This window comes from Neoarius graeffei, chromosome 26, assembly GCF_027579695.1.
Source record: "Neoarius graeffei isolate fNeoGra1 chromosome 26, fNeoGra1.pri, whole genome shotgun sequence".
NCBI lineage: Eukaryota > Metazoa > Chordata > Actinopteri > Siluriformes > Ariidae > Neoarius > Neoarius graeffei.
In genome coordinates this window covers 18,313,806-18,330,669 of record NC_083594.1, presented here as the reverse complement: position 1 = coordinate 18,330,669, position 16,864 = coordinate 18,313,806, and the positions used below count along the sequence as shown (strand labels likewise).

At 41.4% G+C, this 16,864-nt stretch overlaps 1 protein-coding gene across 1 annotated transcript in view; it reads right to left on the bottom strand.

The window, feature by feature from the left end:
• grip2b (glutamate receptor interacting protein 2b) overlaps positions 1–16,864 on the bottom strand; it is a 455,064-nt gene that overhangs the window by 21,196 nt on the left and 417,004 nt on the right. Inside the window, exons 19-21 of the mRNA XM_060909766.1 lie at positions 16,572–16,754; positions 16,326–16,479; positions 15,292–15,406 (exon numbers count right to left, since the gene is read on the bottom strand). Coding sequence (XP_060765749.1) covers positions 15,292–15,406; positions 16,326–16,479; positions 16,572–16,754 — 452 coding nt within the window. The remainder of the gene's footprint in view (positions 1–15,291; positions 15,407–16,325; positions 16,480–16,571; positions 16,755–16,864) is intronic.

The window sequence follows — 16,864 nt, the reverse complement described above, 5'->3', positions numbered from 1 at the left end:
TGCTAGATCAACATATCTCTCCTCCCTAATAGAAGATAACAAAAATAATCCTAGATTCCTATTTAATACTGTAACAAAATTAACCAGGAATAAGTCCACTATAGACACATGCACACCTGCAGTATGTAATAAAAATGACTTCATGAATTTTTTTAATGACAAAATTGAAAATATCTGACAAATAATTCAAACTACTAATTTAAGCTCAGACAATGTAAGTGACCCTGTAGTTAGCAATATAACCATCAGATCAGCAATTAGAATGCTTTAGTCTCCTCAGAGAAATTGAATTACTCTCATTAATCTCCACATCAAAAGCCTCAACTTGTGTACTAGATCCCTTACCTACACGTCTATTCAAACAGATAATACCTGAAGTAATTGAACCGCTTCTAAAAATAATAAATTATTCTCTTAGGATCGGCTATGTACCCAAATCCTTTAAACTAGCAGTTATCAAACCCCTGATTAATAAACCTGACCTTGATCCCTGCCAGCTGTCCAATTATCAGCCAATATCAAACCTCCCCTTTATCTCCAAGATCCTTAAAAAGCTGTGGCACAGCAGTTATGCTCATATTTACAAAGGAATAACATCCATGAAATGTATCAGTCAGGATTTAGACCTCATCCTAGCACAGAGACAGCTCTGGTTAAAGTAGTAAACGACCTACTGTTGACTTCTGATCTGTGTCTCGCTGCTTGACCTGAGTGCAGCATTTGATACCATTGATCATTCCATTCTTCTGGATAGACTAGAAAATGTTGTGGGAGTTAAGGGAACGGCCCTCTCCTGGCTCAGGTCTTATTTAACTGATCGCTATCAGTATGCTGATGTCAATGGTGATATTTCTAGACATACTGAGGTAAAGTTTGGTGTTCCACAAGGTTCTGTCTTGGGTCCACTGCTTTTTTCTTTATATATGTTAACTTTGAGTGATATTATTCATAAACATTGTATTAGTTTCCACTGTTATGCTGATGATACACAGTTGCATGTTTCTGCAAAACCAGATGAGAGACACCAGCTTAATAGAATTGAGGAATGTGTAAAGGACATTAGACACTGGATGCTTATTAACTTCCTTCTGCTTAACTCTGACAAAACTGAAGTACTTGTACTAGGACCACATGCAGCTAGAAGTAAGTTTTCTGATTACATAGTAACTCTGGATGGCCTTTCTGTTTCTTCACGTGCAGCAGTAAAAGACCTTGGGGTGATTATTGACCCCAGTCTTTCATTCGAAACTCACATTGATAACGTTACCCGGATAGCTTTCTTTCATCTCAGAAATATTGCTAAGATAAGAAATTTAATGTCACTACATGACGCAGAAAAACTAGGTCATGCTTTTGCTACCTCCAGGTTGGATTACTGTAATGCCTTACTGTCTGGATATTACAATAAGGCAAGGCATGTTTATTTATATAGCGCATTTCATACACAGTGGCAGTTCAATGTGCTTTACAGAGGTAAAAGCAAAACAGTAAACAATAGAAAATAAAATTACATAAAATAAAGGGGGAAGAAGAGAGAAAAAAATAAGAATTAAACAATAGTAGAAATAAAATAATAAAATGAAGTAAAAGTTCAGTAAAAAACAGCAGAATAAAATAGAATAAAAGTTAAGTAAAGTTTAAAACATGCAGAGACTAAAATTTAAGTAAAGTTTAAAACATGTAAAGATTATATTTATCAGTTAGCAGAAAGCATCTGAAAACAGCTTGGCCTTTAACCTAGATTTGAAGCTGCCAACAGCAGGAGCATTTTTGATGTCCTCTGGGAGTTGGTTCCATAGCTGTACTGCATAGTAGCTAAAAGCTGCTTCACCACACTTTGTTTTAACAACAGGTTTTACCAGTAAATTTTGCTGCTGCGATCTGGTAGATCTGATTGGGTTAGGCTGCTGCAACATATCAGAGAGGTAATTGGGCCCTGTACCATTTAGAGATTTGTACACCAGCAGCAAATGCTTTAAAGTCAATTCTGTAGCTTACTGGAAGCCAGTGAAGGGACCTTAGAATTAGAGTAATGTGCTCTGTTCTTTTTGTTCGTGTGAGAACCCTAGCCGCTGCATTTTGAATCACCTGAAGTCGTTTGATGGTCTTTTTTGGCAGGCCTGTGAAAAGGCCATTGCAGTAATCAACCCTACTAGTGATGGAGGCATGTACAGTGGTGCTTGAAAGTTTGTGAACCCTTGAGAATTTTCTATATTTCTGCATAAATAGGACCTAAAACGTCATCAGATTTTAACACAAGTCCTAAAAGCAGATAAAGAGAACCCAGTTAAACAAATGAGACAAAAATATTATACTTGGTCATTTATTTATTGAGGAAAATGATCCAATATTACATATCTGTGAGTGGCAAAAGTATGTGAACCTCTAGGATTAGCAGTTAATTTGAAGGTGAAATTAGAGGCAGGTGTTTTCAATCAATGGGATGACAATCAGGTGTGAGTGGGCACCCTGTTTTATTTAAAGAACAGGGATCTATCAAAGTCACTTCACAACACATTTGTGGAAGTGTATCATGGCACGAACAAAGGAGATTTCTGGGGACCTCAGAAAAAGCGTTGTTGATGCTCATCAGGCTGGAAAAGGTTACAAAACCATCTCTAAAGAGTTTGGACTCCACCAATCCACAGTCAGACAGATTGTGTACAAATAGAGGAAATTCAAGACCATTGTTACCCTCCCCAGGAGTGGTCGACCAACAAAGATCACTCCAAGAGCAAGGCGTGTGATAGTCGGCGAGGTCACAAAGGACCCCAGGGTAACTTCTAAGCAACTGAAGGTCTCTCTCACAGTGGCTAATATTCATGAGTCCACCATCAGGAGAACACTGAACAACAATGGTGTGCATGGCAGGGTTGCAAGGAGAAAGCCAATGCTTTCCAAAACGAACATTGCTGCTCATCTGCAGTTTGCTACAGATCATGTGGACAAGCCAGAAGGCTATTGGAAAAATGTTTTGTGGACGGATGAGACCAAAATAGAACTTTTTGGTTTAAATGAGAAGCATTACCGTATGTTTGGAGAAAGGAAAACACTGCATTCCAGCATAAGAACCTTATCCCATCTGTGAAGCATGGTGGTGATAGTATCATGGTTTGGGCCTGTTTTGCTGCATCTGGGCCAGGGCGGCTTGCCATCATTGATGGAACAATGAATTCTGAATTATACCAGCGATTTCTAAAGGAAAATGTCAGGACATCTGTCCATGAACTGAATCTCAAGAGAAGGTGGGTCATGCAGCAAGACAACAACCCTAAGCACACAAGTCGTTCAACCAAAGAATGGTTAAAGAAGAATGAAATTAATGTTTTGGAATGGCCAAGTCAAAGTCCTGACCTTAATCCAATTGAAATGTTGTGGAAGGACCTGAAGCAAGCAGTTCATGTGAGGAAACCCACCAACATCCCAGAGTTGAAGCTGTTCTGTATGGAGGAATGGGTTAAAATTCCTCCAAGTCGGTGTGCAGGACTGATCAACAGTTACTGGAAATGTTTAGTGGCAGTTATTGCTGCACAAGGGGGTCACACCAGATACTGAAAGCAAAGGTTCACATACTTTTGCCACTCACAGGTATGTAATATTGGATCATTTTCCTCAATAAATAAATGACCAAGTATAATATTTTTTATTTCATTTGTTTAACTGGGTTCTCTTTATCTACTTTTAGAACTTGTGTGAAAATCTGATGATGTTTTAGGTCATATTTATGCAGAAATATAGAAAATTCTCAAGGGTTCACAAACTTTCAAGCACCACTGTATAAGTTTTTCCAGATCATTTTTTGACATAAGTCCTCTTAGTTTGGAAATGTTTAGGTGATAAAATGCCGATTTAGTGATTGCTTTCATGTGACTGTCAAAGTTTAGCTCGCTGTCACTGAAAATACCAAGATTTTTAACCATATCTTTTGTTTTAATCCCCTTTGTGTCAAGAATAGTGGTAATCCTGAGTCTTTCATCTTTTTTCCCCAAATAGAATTACTTCTGTTTTATCTGTGTTCAGCTGAAGAAAATTTTGTGACATCCAGTTGTTGATTTGGTCGATACACTGCTAGAGACATTCAAGGGGGGCATAATCATTAGGTGATAGAGCAAAATAAATGTGGGTGTCATGTGCATAGCAGTGATACAAAATTGAGTTGTTCTTGATAATTTGTCCAAGTGGGAGCATATAAAGGTTGAATAGTAATGGTCCAAGGATCGACCCCTGGGGGACACCACAGGTCAAGGACATTGATGTTGAGGTACAATTTCCCATGGTAACAAAGAAGCTTCTATCTTTTAAGTATGATTTTAACCAATTGATAACTTTACCAGTCAACCCAACCCAGTGTTCAAGTCGATATAGCAGTATGTTGTGATCAACAGTATCAAAAGCTGTACTGAAGTCCAGTAACACCAGGACCGATGTTTTGCCTGCATCAGTATTAAGACGTATGTCATTTATAACTTTAATCAGCGCTGTTTCAGTGCTATGATTGGCACGAAATCCTGACTGAAAGTTATCAAAACAGCTGTTTGATATCAAGAAGGCAGTTAATTGATTGAAGACAATTTTTTCAAGGATTTTCCTGATGAATGGTAGATTTGATATTGGCCTGTAGTTGTTCAATACTGAAGCATCCAGATTATTCTTTTTAAGTAGGGGCTTTACAACGGCTTTTTTCAGGGACACAGGAAAAAATGCCCGTCTCTAGGGATGTATTTATGATCTGAAGCACATCTCTAATTATAAGGTGAAGAACAGACTTAAAAGTTGGTGGGCAGAATGTCCAATTCAGATGTTGAGGAACTGAGATTTTGTACAGTTGTTTCAAGAGTCTCATAATCAATAAGTGCATAAACAAGCTCCAGTTAGTTCAAAATGCAGCAGCAAGAGTCCTTACTAGAACTAGAAAATATGACCACATCACCCCTGTCTTATGCACACTGCATTGGCTTCCAATCAAATTTTGTATTGATTATAAAATACTACTATTGACCTTTAAAAGCACTGAATGGTCTTGTACCACAGTAGCTGAGTGAACTTCTGGTCCTTCATGACCCTCCACGCCTACTTGGATCAAAAAGTGCAGGCTATCTGCTAGTACCTCATATAGTGAAGGCTATATCAAAGGGCAGAGCCTTTTCTTACAAAACCCCACAGTTATGGAACAGCCTTCCAAGTAGTGTTCGGGAATCAGACACAGTCTCAGCGTTTAAGTCTAGGCTGAAAACATATCTGTTTAGTCAAGCCTTTTGTTAATGGTGTTTATGAGGTAAAGGAGTAGATCTGGAGGGTCCTTAGACATGGAGTGTTTTGGTAAACTGGGATGTATGGATGCTGTCAGTCCCCCACTCACTTGCTCACTCGAGTTTGTTGACTGTGTAGTGGCTGGCTGCTTTATGTCCCGGGGCTCCCTCATGCTTGTGTTACCTTCTGGCTTTCCCCTTTTAGTTATGCTGTCATAGTTATTTTTGCCAGAGTCCCTGCTTGTACTCAGTGCAAAATGTATCCTGTTCCTACTTATTCAGGTAACATTGGGCATATCTAACAACCTGTGTTTTCTCTCTTCCCCCCAATCTGTCCCTCTGAGTTACATAATAATAATAATAATAATAATAATAATAATAATGTTAGATTTATATAGAGCCTTTCAAAAAACCCAAGGACGCTTTACAATTATAGACAAGGAAAAAAAAAAAAGAAAAAATAAAGAAAATAAAAATAATAATAATTAAATAAAATAAAAAATAAAAAGTCCACCAAGTAGGGGTCAGGATGTAATTCCCGTGGTGTAGCAGCCACAGTCCCACCAAAAGGCGCATGAAAACAAGTCCCACATCTCCAGCACCGCCGCCGTGATGCCGTCAGCCACATCACTCGGGCACCATGCCATGGATCCACAAAGCGAGCAGAGAAGCTCCGCCACGCAGAGCGCTGGTGTGTCCCAAACCGCCTGCACAGCCGCCGCGACGCCACCGAGCAACATCGCTCGGAACATCACGCCAGGCGTCAAAGCGCAGAGCGCTGGACAACCACGATGTTAAATGAGCAACGAGCTCATTGCAGTCCATAGCTGGGAACACAGGCATCACCCACAGCGAACCAAGGCCTGGAGGGAAACCAACGCCCAAAACTGGGTCCGGAGCTACACCACAGCCGGCGGACAAAACACTCAAACAAACATCAAACTACACAAACACACACAAAAATAAATAAATAAATAAAATGAAAATAGAAAAAGAAAAAAAATAAAATAAAAAAGCTCTGGTGAGAAGCGGCAGCCAGAATGCGCACGACGTACTCTCAACCGGAAACGGAAACGAAAAAAAAAGTCAATCCTGAGATCGAGATGCTGACCTCTTCTGCTCCTCGGACCTGCCTGATCCATCCTGATGCCCTATGTCTAGTTGGAGTCTCATCACATAGCTCCTGTGGAGGACGGCCCCATATGGACAGTCGAAAGTCACACTTGGAAGACACTCTGGACACTTACAGTAATGCTTTTATGGCTGAGGACTACAGTTGACTTGCTAACTTTAGGATTGCAGTTGTCATGAACAGTTTTGCACTCAAGTTTCCATCAATGAAGAGTTATAACATCAACGAACTGACTTCATGTTAAAACTGTTAATGTTATTGTCATGTTGTCTGTTGTTGCCCAAATGAGGCTGGGTTCCCTTTTGAATCCGGTTCCTCTTGAGGTTTCTTCCTCATGTCGCCTGAGGGAGTTTTTCCTTGCCACTGTCGCCACAGGCTTGCTCACTGGGGATAGATTAGGGATAAAATTAGCTCATGTTTTAAGTCATTCAAATTCTGTATTTGTATTTAATGATTTTACTTTCTTTATTTTAATTTCTTTTTAATCTTGGATTTTAATGATTTTACTTTTACTTTAATTCTTTGTTACTGTTCTTATGCTTTTATTTTTTGTGAAGCACATTGAATTGCCTGTGTGTATGAAATGCGCTATACAAATAAACTTGCCTTGTATAGCTGCTTTGCGACAATGTCTATTGTTAAAAGCGCTACACAAATAAACTTGACTTGACTTCTCCAAGGAGCTGCTTGCTGCCAGGAAAGTGAGGAGACACTGAGTGCCCAGGAGGCCTGGGGGTTGTGCCATGCCACTCCAGAATGTGTGCCTGGCTGGGGAGCATGAGGATGCTGATGCTTGCACTGCCAAAGGTGAGTCAAATACCACCTCTAATCCTCTCTCTTGTGTGTTTAAGCAGGTGACTCGAGAAGGGAACTTTGGACAGGAACAAAAACAGGATGAGTGGCTAAAGAATTGATGGGGGCAGGTGCACATTGTGGAAGGCAGAGACCAGCAGCCAGGGTAGCCCTTTCCCTCTTCTTACTTCCTGGTCCACCATGGCTTCCTCTACCAGCACACTGAGCAGCATGGCCAGCCCATGGCCCTGTTAGTATTTCCCCGATCAGAGGTGGACCTCGTGATGCACCTTGCCCACTCCCGCCCTTTTGGTGGCCACCTAGCAAGTCAAAATACCCTGGAGAAGAACTGTGATGGATTCCTCTGGCCAGCAATGAATGCCAAGGTAAGGAACTTTTGATAATGCTGTCCCCGATATCAGTGCACCACCCCAACAAACCTGCACCTGTTCTGCTCGTGCCTCTGCACATTATCAGCATCCCCTTTGAGAATGTGGGCATGGAGCTGGTGGGTCCCCTTCCCAAGTCTGCCTGGGATCATGAGCACATACTTGTCATCGTGGACTACACCACTTGATACCCCAAGGGAACCCTTAGGAAGGCCACCTCCAAGAACATTGCCAGGGAACTGGCTCTGCTGTTCTCCCACATGAGGCTCCCAAAAGACCTCCTTATGGACCAAGGTACAACATTTATTTCAAAGTTAATAATAGATGTGTGTTGGCTGTTGTAGGTCAAACAGATCCACATCTCAGTCTCCCATCCCCAGACCAATGGCCTGGTTGAGAGGTTCAGTCAGGCACTGAAGAGGATGTTGCAGGTAGGAGTAGAAGAGGATGGCAGGAACTGGGACCTCCTTCTCCAATACATGTTATTCACAATTTGGGGAACCCCACAAGTTCAACTGGCTTCACGCCATTCAAGCTCCTGTTCAGGAGAAGGCCCCGGGGCCTCCTGGATGTGGCAAAAGAGGCCTGGGAAGAACAGCCCTCACCCTTCCAAACCACCATCAAGCACATGAAGGAGCTGCAGGATTATATTGAGAAAATGACTCCCATCGTCCGCCAGCACATGCTCGCTGCCCAGGCCAAACTGAGCCACCTCTATAACCGCTCTGCCCAGCCCAAGGAGTTCCAGCCTGGCAACCACATCCTATTGCTCATCCCCACCACCAGCTGCAAGTTCCTTGCACAGTGGCAGGGCCCTTTCACCATCTCAGAGTGTGTTGGACCCATTAACTATCACCTGCACCAACTGGATAAGAGGAAGAGCACACACACACACACACCACATTAATCTACTGAAACATTGGCTCGAGCCTCTCCCACTGGTCTTAGCCCATGATTATGTTTCCCCAGAACTACCAGTAGGCACCCTGGTCCAGCAAGCCAAGGACCTCACTGATTGACATCGACCTCACCAAGGGCTACTGGCAGGTGGTTCTAACGCCCCAAGTTTGGCCAAAGACTGCCTTCCCCACCTCATCAGGCCACTGGCAGTACCATGTCCTCCCATTCGGCCTCCGCAGGGCACCAGCAACACTTCAACACCTCATGGACATTGTACTGTGCCCCATCGAGAGTTCGCAGCAGCCTACTTAGAAAATGTATTTATCCACTTGTCCACCTGGGCTGACCACCTGCACAATTTCAAACCATCCTGGGGAGCTGAGAAAGACTGGGCTCACTGCCAACCTGAAGCACAGATTAACTGAAGCACAGGTCCTGGGTTATTGCATCAGCCAGGGGCCAGTCAAAACACAGATGAAGAAGGTTTAGGCTGTCCAGAACTACCTCTGGCCCACCACCAAGTGACAGGTACATGCATTCTTGGGGCTGGCTAGATATTACCGCAGGTTCGTACTCAGCTTCTCCTCTGTAACTTCTCTCCTCTCTGATCTGACTAGGAAAGGAGAGCTAGACAAGGTGAACTGGACCAACAAAGCAGAGCAGGCATTCCAGGCCTTGAAGAAGGTCCTCACCACTGCCCTGTCCTCTGAAACCTGGACTTTGACCTTCCATTTATCATCCAGGTTGACATTCTGGAGATGGACCTGGGTGCTGTGTGCTCTCTGGTCTTAGAGAGTGAAGAGAATCCTGTGGTGTTCACCAGCCACAAATTGGTCCCTGCAGAGAACTATGCAGCTGTGGAGAGACAACCCTTGGTCATCAAATGAGGGATTATGGAATTCAGCTACTGTCTGGTACTTACTTCAAACTCATCACCAACCATGCCCCACTTCAGTGGATGCCAGTGGCCAAAGAAACCAACGCTCATGTTACTCACTGGTTTCTGTCCCTCCAAGACTTCTCTTATCAGGTCCAACACAGAGCCAGTACCAGTACAGGAACACCGATGGCCTTTCCAGACACTAGAGCCTCTGGGCCGAGCCTATGAGAATGGCAGATTCAGAACTGGTGGGGAGTGTGAAGATGACCCAAGGAAACACCCACCCAAGCAGTGCATCACTCCTCACTCTCCTGGTCCCATGGTGGTGAAGAGACAGTGACACTTCAGCACCACTGTTCTGGACTGCTGAAAGCAGAGTGGCTATGGGGTGGAGCCTGCTGATTACACACGGCTGGAGTGGCTTAAGTGATGCTGTAATCCACCCTTCTCGATTAGCTAGGGGACTATAAAGCGGCACCACCACAAACACAGGTTAGTTGGGTTCACGCAGAGCATGTTGACCGATTCATCGCTCCTCTTCCTGTGCAGGTCATCCTGCTGAGGACAATGACAATGAGGAAGACAATGGAGAAATCAATGCTGTCTCTGGCAATGCCTCCACTCCTGCTCACTGACAAAGAGAAACGAAAGGCACAACGAGCCCCTGCCTGCGACCCAGTGCTACGCCAGTGGTGGTGCAGTAGTTAGGACTGTCACCTCACAGCAAGAAGGTTTTGGGTTCAAACCTTGTGGCTGACTGGGGCTTTTCTGTGTGACATCTGCATGCTCTCCCTGTGCCTGCATGGGTTTCCTCTGGGTGCCATGGTTTCCTCCCACAATCCAAAGACATGTGGATTAGGTCAAGTGGCTACTCTAAATTGCCCATAGGTGTGATGCGAGTGTGAATTATGCGTGTTAGCTTTGCGGTAAATTGGTAACCTGCCCAGGGTGTACCCCACCTCTTGCCTGAAATCAGCTGGGATTGCCTCCAGCTTCCCACGTGACCCTGATGGATAAGAGCTAAAGATAATGCATGGATAGTAACATGTTCATTTTTAATTTTTGCTCATTTATATGGACTTATTTGGAGTGATGGACTGAATAAACGTTATTCAATACAGGTGTATTTCTTTAACATTTACACAAACATGTATTAAATAACTTTGTTACTTTGTTAACATTATTCAACAGTTAGTTTCACTCCATTAGTTCATTAGTTTGGACAAGCGATGTTCCAAGAGTGCTGATATTTAGTATAACAGCACTGGTACATTTCACTGGTTGCATCCCTCCACTTGTCTGTGTTCATTATATCATATTCATATTCTAGCAATAGTCTGTTTCACTGAAACTGTTACTAGACTTAATACGGGCAACTCTCCATCCAGCTGTGGCTTCTTGGGAACTATTTTTTTTTATGATACAAAAATAAATAAAATATTTGGCCATATTGTGTCAGAAATGTCAGTTATTCGTTACTGATTACCTGAGGCACTCCGCTCATGGCCTCGACACTCTGACCAAAATCATAGCAGTGCAGATATTCAGTACAACAGCACTCTTGCTTATGCAATACTGCTTCAGTTGAAGGTTTGTTAATGTTACTAATGCAGTAAATAATGTCAGTTAATGGGATCTGAAAAGAAAGTGTTCCAATGATCCATAGGAAGGCTCATTTATAGTACCAACTAATACAGACAATGCAATCATGGGGAAATACAGCCACAGCATCATGGGAGACAACCTGGGCAGTTGTCCCAGATCAGGCACAGACATCCGGGAGAGTTTAGTAATCCACTGACAAACAGAAAAGGTCTGAAATACTGTATCAGTAGAGGGTCTCCGGTTATTAGTTACTTTTGTTTGTGCTTGTTTGCTTAAAATGGTGCACATAAAAGAAAAAAAGACAAGTATGCTTTATGGCTGTTTTGTTCGCTTGATGCTTTGTTTTCTGCTCCAGCTCTAACAGGACAAGCACACTAATGGAATTAATAATGTAGCTGAAATATAGTACAGCATTATAGTACCGATTTAATAATGTAGTTGAAATATCGTACAGCATCTCTCTTCATTTTGTTTTCTTCTGGGTACTAGAGGTTTTTTTTGTGGACACACTTTACTGTGTATTGAGAGGTGTAACTTGGTTAGCTGGAAATTCTTTTTAACTCGACAATGTGCAGTAATTCTTATGTTTTGGATTATGCTTGTAATGACTTCTAAACATTCATTTTTATTTGCAAAAATGCTTCCTTATAATTCATTCAGTCAAGCTTTCAAAACAGAGGGAGCGATCTAAAAATGAAGGTCAGGCAAAATGAAATTGGCACTTCTGTGGAGAGTAAACAACAGGTAGGTCACTGAACTTGGAGACATGCACTCAAAGAATTCTACAGCAAGCACAGGAAGAGTGGAAAAATACAGATTTCACGTAGTGGTGGTACTCCTCCCTATTATTAAAATTAAATTTGACAATTTAAAATTATACTGCGGGCGGCACGGTGGTGTAGTGGTTAGCGCTGTCGCCTCACAGCAAGAAGGTCCGGGTTCGAGCCCCGTGGCCGGCAAGGGCCTTTCTGTGCGGAGTTTGCATGTTCTCCCCGTGTCCGCGTGGGTTTCCTCCGGGTGCTCCGGTTTCCCCCACAGTCCAAAGACATGCAGGTTAGGTTAACTGGTGAATCTAAATTGAGCGTAGGTGTGAATGTGAGTGTGAATGGTTGTCTGTGTCTATGTGTCAGCCCTGTGATGACCTGGCGACTTGTCCAGGGTGTACCCCGCCTCTCGCCCGTAGTCAGTTGGGATAGGCTCCAGCTTGCCTGCGACCCTGTAGAACAGGATAAAGCGGCTAGAGATAATGAGATGAGATGAGAAAATTATACTGCAGCTCTGAGCCAAACAGAAGGCTCAGAAGTGAACCATACTTGATTTAGGCAATAGCAGGCTTTTCTGCAGAGCAACTGTTTGATTCTGTTTGATTTTTTGATCTTTTAAAATTTATAATAATAATAATAATAATAATTATTATTATTATTATTATTAATTTATTTATTTATTAGCTCCTGTAGGAGTTTTTTCCCCCGACCACAGTCTGTAGGAATTCAACTTGTTTTTAAGCTTGTAGCCAAAGTTTTTTTTTTTAAATACAAACTTTCTAAACTAATACATTTATTTGAAACATTCTCCAGTTTCCTCTGGATGTCAGTGTCACTAAGATAAACTGTGTACTGCCTACACAGCATGTAAAATACAACCAATGCAACTGAGGCTGTCTTTCAAATACAAGTTGTTATTTACTCTCTTGTGAATAAAGAAACTAGAACTAATGGGATGTACTATCATGTTATCATTATATTCTAATAATTTCACGGTAAAACCATTTGTAATCAGAGTAGCAGAGTGGTGCAACAGGTGACATTGTTGACTCCCTGCAACTAGGTCTCCAGTCTGATCTTGAGCTATTGTTGCTATTTGTGTTTTCAACATTCTCTCTGTGCCCACAGGGCTTCTGTGGTTTCTAACCACCTCCTGAAAACGTGCAGGTATTTGAATTATCTACAAAAACTTTCCACTAGGTACAAAGGGTTCCCATCGAGGATGTGCTCCTGCCTCTTGCTCATGATTCACTGCAATGAAGAATGAATCATTCTTAAAGCATATCCTTCAGTGAACACATAAGGACATGGAGAATATTCTGCATTAAAGAGAAAAGCAATCATGGCAGTGAAAATATGGGAAATACAGTACACAAATAGCATTGATTTTCATTTGTGACGTGGAGAATTATATCATGATGATATCATATGTAACTCCTAACTGTGTGCTGTATTTTTAGTCATCGCTATACTTTTGCCACGTTTTCATTAAACCAATAAACAAACACTGAACCACAACTTAATAAGAAACTATAATGGGTAACTTTGTATCTTGACAGCAACACCTATTAGAAATTTCTTTTCAGGCCTTCCTTCCTTTGTCCGATTGCAACCATGCCTCCCAAGTTCTGCTCAGGGTTGTGACAGAACAGTGAGAGCATTTCAGTGTGGCAATACTGCAGCGCACTGGCGAAAGTGAATGGCAATGTAGCCAGGAACTACATTCGGTTTCGACAGAAACTAGGCATTTAATTCTTACAAAAGCAACTTCCTGCTGATTGTTTTTCACAATGACATGAACAAGCGATGAGGTTTTGTTTTTCAGTGTGACATGTTTTTAGCATGTTACTATAGAAAAGCAATACTACTTGTGTATTATAATTCACTTTTTTAACCAGTTATTATTTCTTCCAATTAAGATATTTGCTGGCTTATCAAGTAAGAACAAGACATGATGGGTGTTTTGAGAAAAATTAGCAATGGCAGGGTGTTGTGATGCAGCCTAATGCAAAGCTGCCCCAAGGTTTGTTAATTTCCTCTCATCATTTTTAGTCCTCTTATACCACTATTAAAAGTGACATATTATACCCTTTTTCCACAAGTTGACACAGTTTCCTGAGGTCTTAATTAAATGTCTGTGACATGTTTGGGTCAAAATACCACTTTGGCCCAATTCAAAATGGCTGATTTGAGTACCTGTGGCTTTAAATGGTAATGAGCCACTGCTCACCCTACCGCCCTTCTTCCGCCAGCCAATCAGGTAGCACTTTCCTCATAAATATTCATTTACAAGGCAGTTCTCAAGCCATGAGTGGAAATACACCAAGATAAGGGGACGGCATAATTCGAATGATCTCCCTTTGTGACATAGAAAGTGGAGCCAAATCTGAACAGCTTGTTGAAGCACATGTTTTCTGAAATAGGCAGAACAAAAGAAACTGTGTTGACTCATTTCAGAGTTTGTGGGTTGGTAGGCTCTCCAGATACCCAAATGTATGTGCACAAGCATGGAAAAAGTCTGTTTTTCATAATGTGTCCCCTTTAAAGAATAACATGATACTGTTTATTAGTTACATTTACTGTAGATACATAGTAGTAGTTCCTCTTATCACCTACATACTCGTAATAGCAGCCATAAACAGTCGTTCCAAGAACAGGCTCACCTTTTTCTTTCTCTTAAAGTCAATTTATAATGAAAAACATGCAGCTTGTCATGTTTACTGAGAAACCAGAAAGTGCAAAGTCCTCTGTTCTGAACACTTTCCTCATGGCCGATAACTTACTGTTACAAAGAGCTTATGCAAGTGAATTCTTCCATAAACGTGGGCAATAGCACTTTTAACTGATGATTCAGACCCACACTTCATCCAACACAGATAAAAAGAAGACAGGTTGCCTTAAGAAGAAAGGAATATAAGGAAAATTAAGATAAAGTTCTGCAATACACTGCATCACAAGCAGAAAGGGGAGTTATCTATTCGGCACGACTGACTGCAGCAATGATTTGCCTCATGAAATAAATAAAATGGCCCATGAAATAATTGTGCAAACATCATAATTAGCTTTGTTGGCAGTTTTTAATGGGATCTGAGTCCAACAATCAACATACACAAAGAGCTGAATGTCTTTTCCTTTACTCTCAACCGAGCAGTGACTATTTGCGGACGTTAATGACGTGATACGCAATTTATTTAGTCATACATTTTTGTGTGAATACAGAAGCTGTGATTATTCTTGTTCATCAGACAGGTAGATGTTATGAACAAGATGTTCTGCACAGAGACCAATAAAGTTGAAGGAATTACTTCCACACCTGTTTGTTTTTATATTTGAGTATCTTACATTTCAAGACCCTTCTGTATGATTCACAAGACAAATCATTTATTCCATAATATTATTGCATGCCGATTTGGTTCAGATGATCTAATCCTTAACAGTGAACCTTAAAACTATTATTATTCATGTGACAACTTGAAGAAACATTTTCATTCTATCATTCTGTCTCAGGCCTTGACGGTCTTGAATTTAGAGCCCGAGTGTGGAAATGCTCTTATGATGAGTTCATCTCTCTCCAGTTTACCTCAATCTCACGGAGGAGTTCTGACTGCCCACATGTCTCCAAGTCCTCCAGGGCCTGGCACCAGAAGTTGTCCTCGTGGTCTAGTATGCCATCTGCAGGAGTCTGGCTGGCAAATCTGCAGCAGTAATTAGCATGAATCAGGCATACACAGACTGACACTATTCTTAGTAAGACAAGGGCCACATTGCAGCCTGGGAGGGAAGAAGGCTTGAGGCAAAGGGGATTAGAGGAACAATATCCCCAAAAATGTCTGAACTTTGGTCTTCAAGCTGCTAAATTGATCAAACAAAATAGTTGGGAGGAAGCCAATAAAGAAGAACAGCTAATGGGAGCAAGTTATTGCAGAATTAACAATTGCTTCATTCAGTACTTTTCCACTGTTTTTGAAAATCTTGAATTCAATACCTGCTTTTTGTGCCAAGCCAAATATCGCATGAGAAAAATTTAAATTCTAATCAAAAACAATTTCAAATTTAAAAAAAAAAATCAATTGCAGATAATTAAATGTAGCAAAATTGGGGATATATTTTTTTTAAACTGTTTTCACTGTAGCATTCCTTCCTAGAATATTGGTATACTTGCATACTAAATCATTTGCACATATGCATTCTTGTATATTACACTATTGCACATCATGAACCTTGCATACTTGTACCAAAAGATTGTACCAAAGAACTAATGGTGTAATTATAAAGACCATGATGCTCATACCTAAAAGCCGTTCAAGACATTGTAGAGGAGTTATTTATACTTCAACCCTCCAATATCATCTAAAAGAGAACAGGTTCTTTTGAGTCTGGTTCCTCTCAAGGTGTTGTCTAGGGAGTTTTTACTCACTAGTCATCACTGTCCTGCTCATTAGGGATCTAGATCTAGATCTGCTTAAATTTGAACTGAACTCGTGTAGTTAATATCCACTGTAACAAATATTCACACATGTACAGTGTTGTCATGAATGACCACAACTGGCTCTTGTGAGTACTCATTCCCATCTTTGAATCCAGTTCTCTCCATGTGCGTAGATTGAGTCTTACCCAGCATGCTTGTCCCAGTCCTCCTCACTGAAGCCTCCATCACTCAGAAGGTAGTTCTTGCGGTGGCCAGGAGGAGGGGTGCTGTTCCTGTTCTTGGCACTGCGCCACTCATGTGGATGTAAGGCGATACCTGCTACCTGCTGGATGTAGCCACCTATGAGGAAAGTTATGTTAAAACTATGTCCAAGTGAGCTATGCAGGGAAATCCTTGGGTATAAGGCTTGTGCATGGGATTTCCGAACTTACATTGGCTCCCATAGCTAGCATCTATAGTAGATCCATCCCATGAATCCATAGCCGAGTCTACGCTGGGAATGGTGGTGGAACAGATCTCTGACAACTTACTGGTCTTCTGAGAATCCGTCATTTCCGAGTCATCGTTATCACTGAGCTCATTATCAAGATCTATAGTATTCTTCTTCTTCTCATCTGCCACCATGATGGATAAAGATTAGTGATGCTATTTTGCAAAGAGTGTTATGAATTTACTTAAAATGCTAATTTAAAACTATTGTTTTTATAGTTTCATGTTTTTTTTT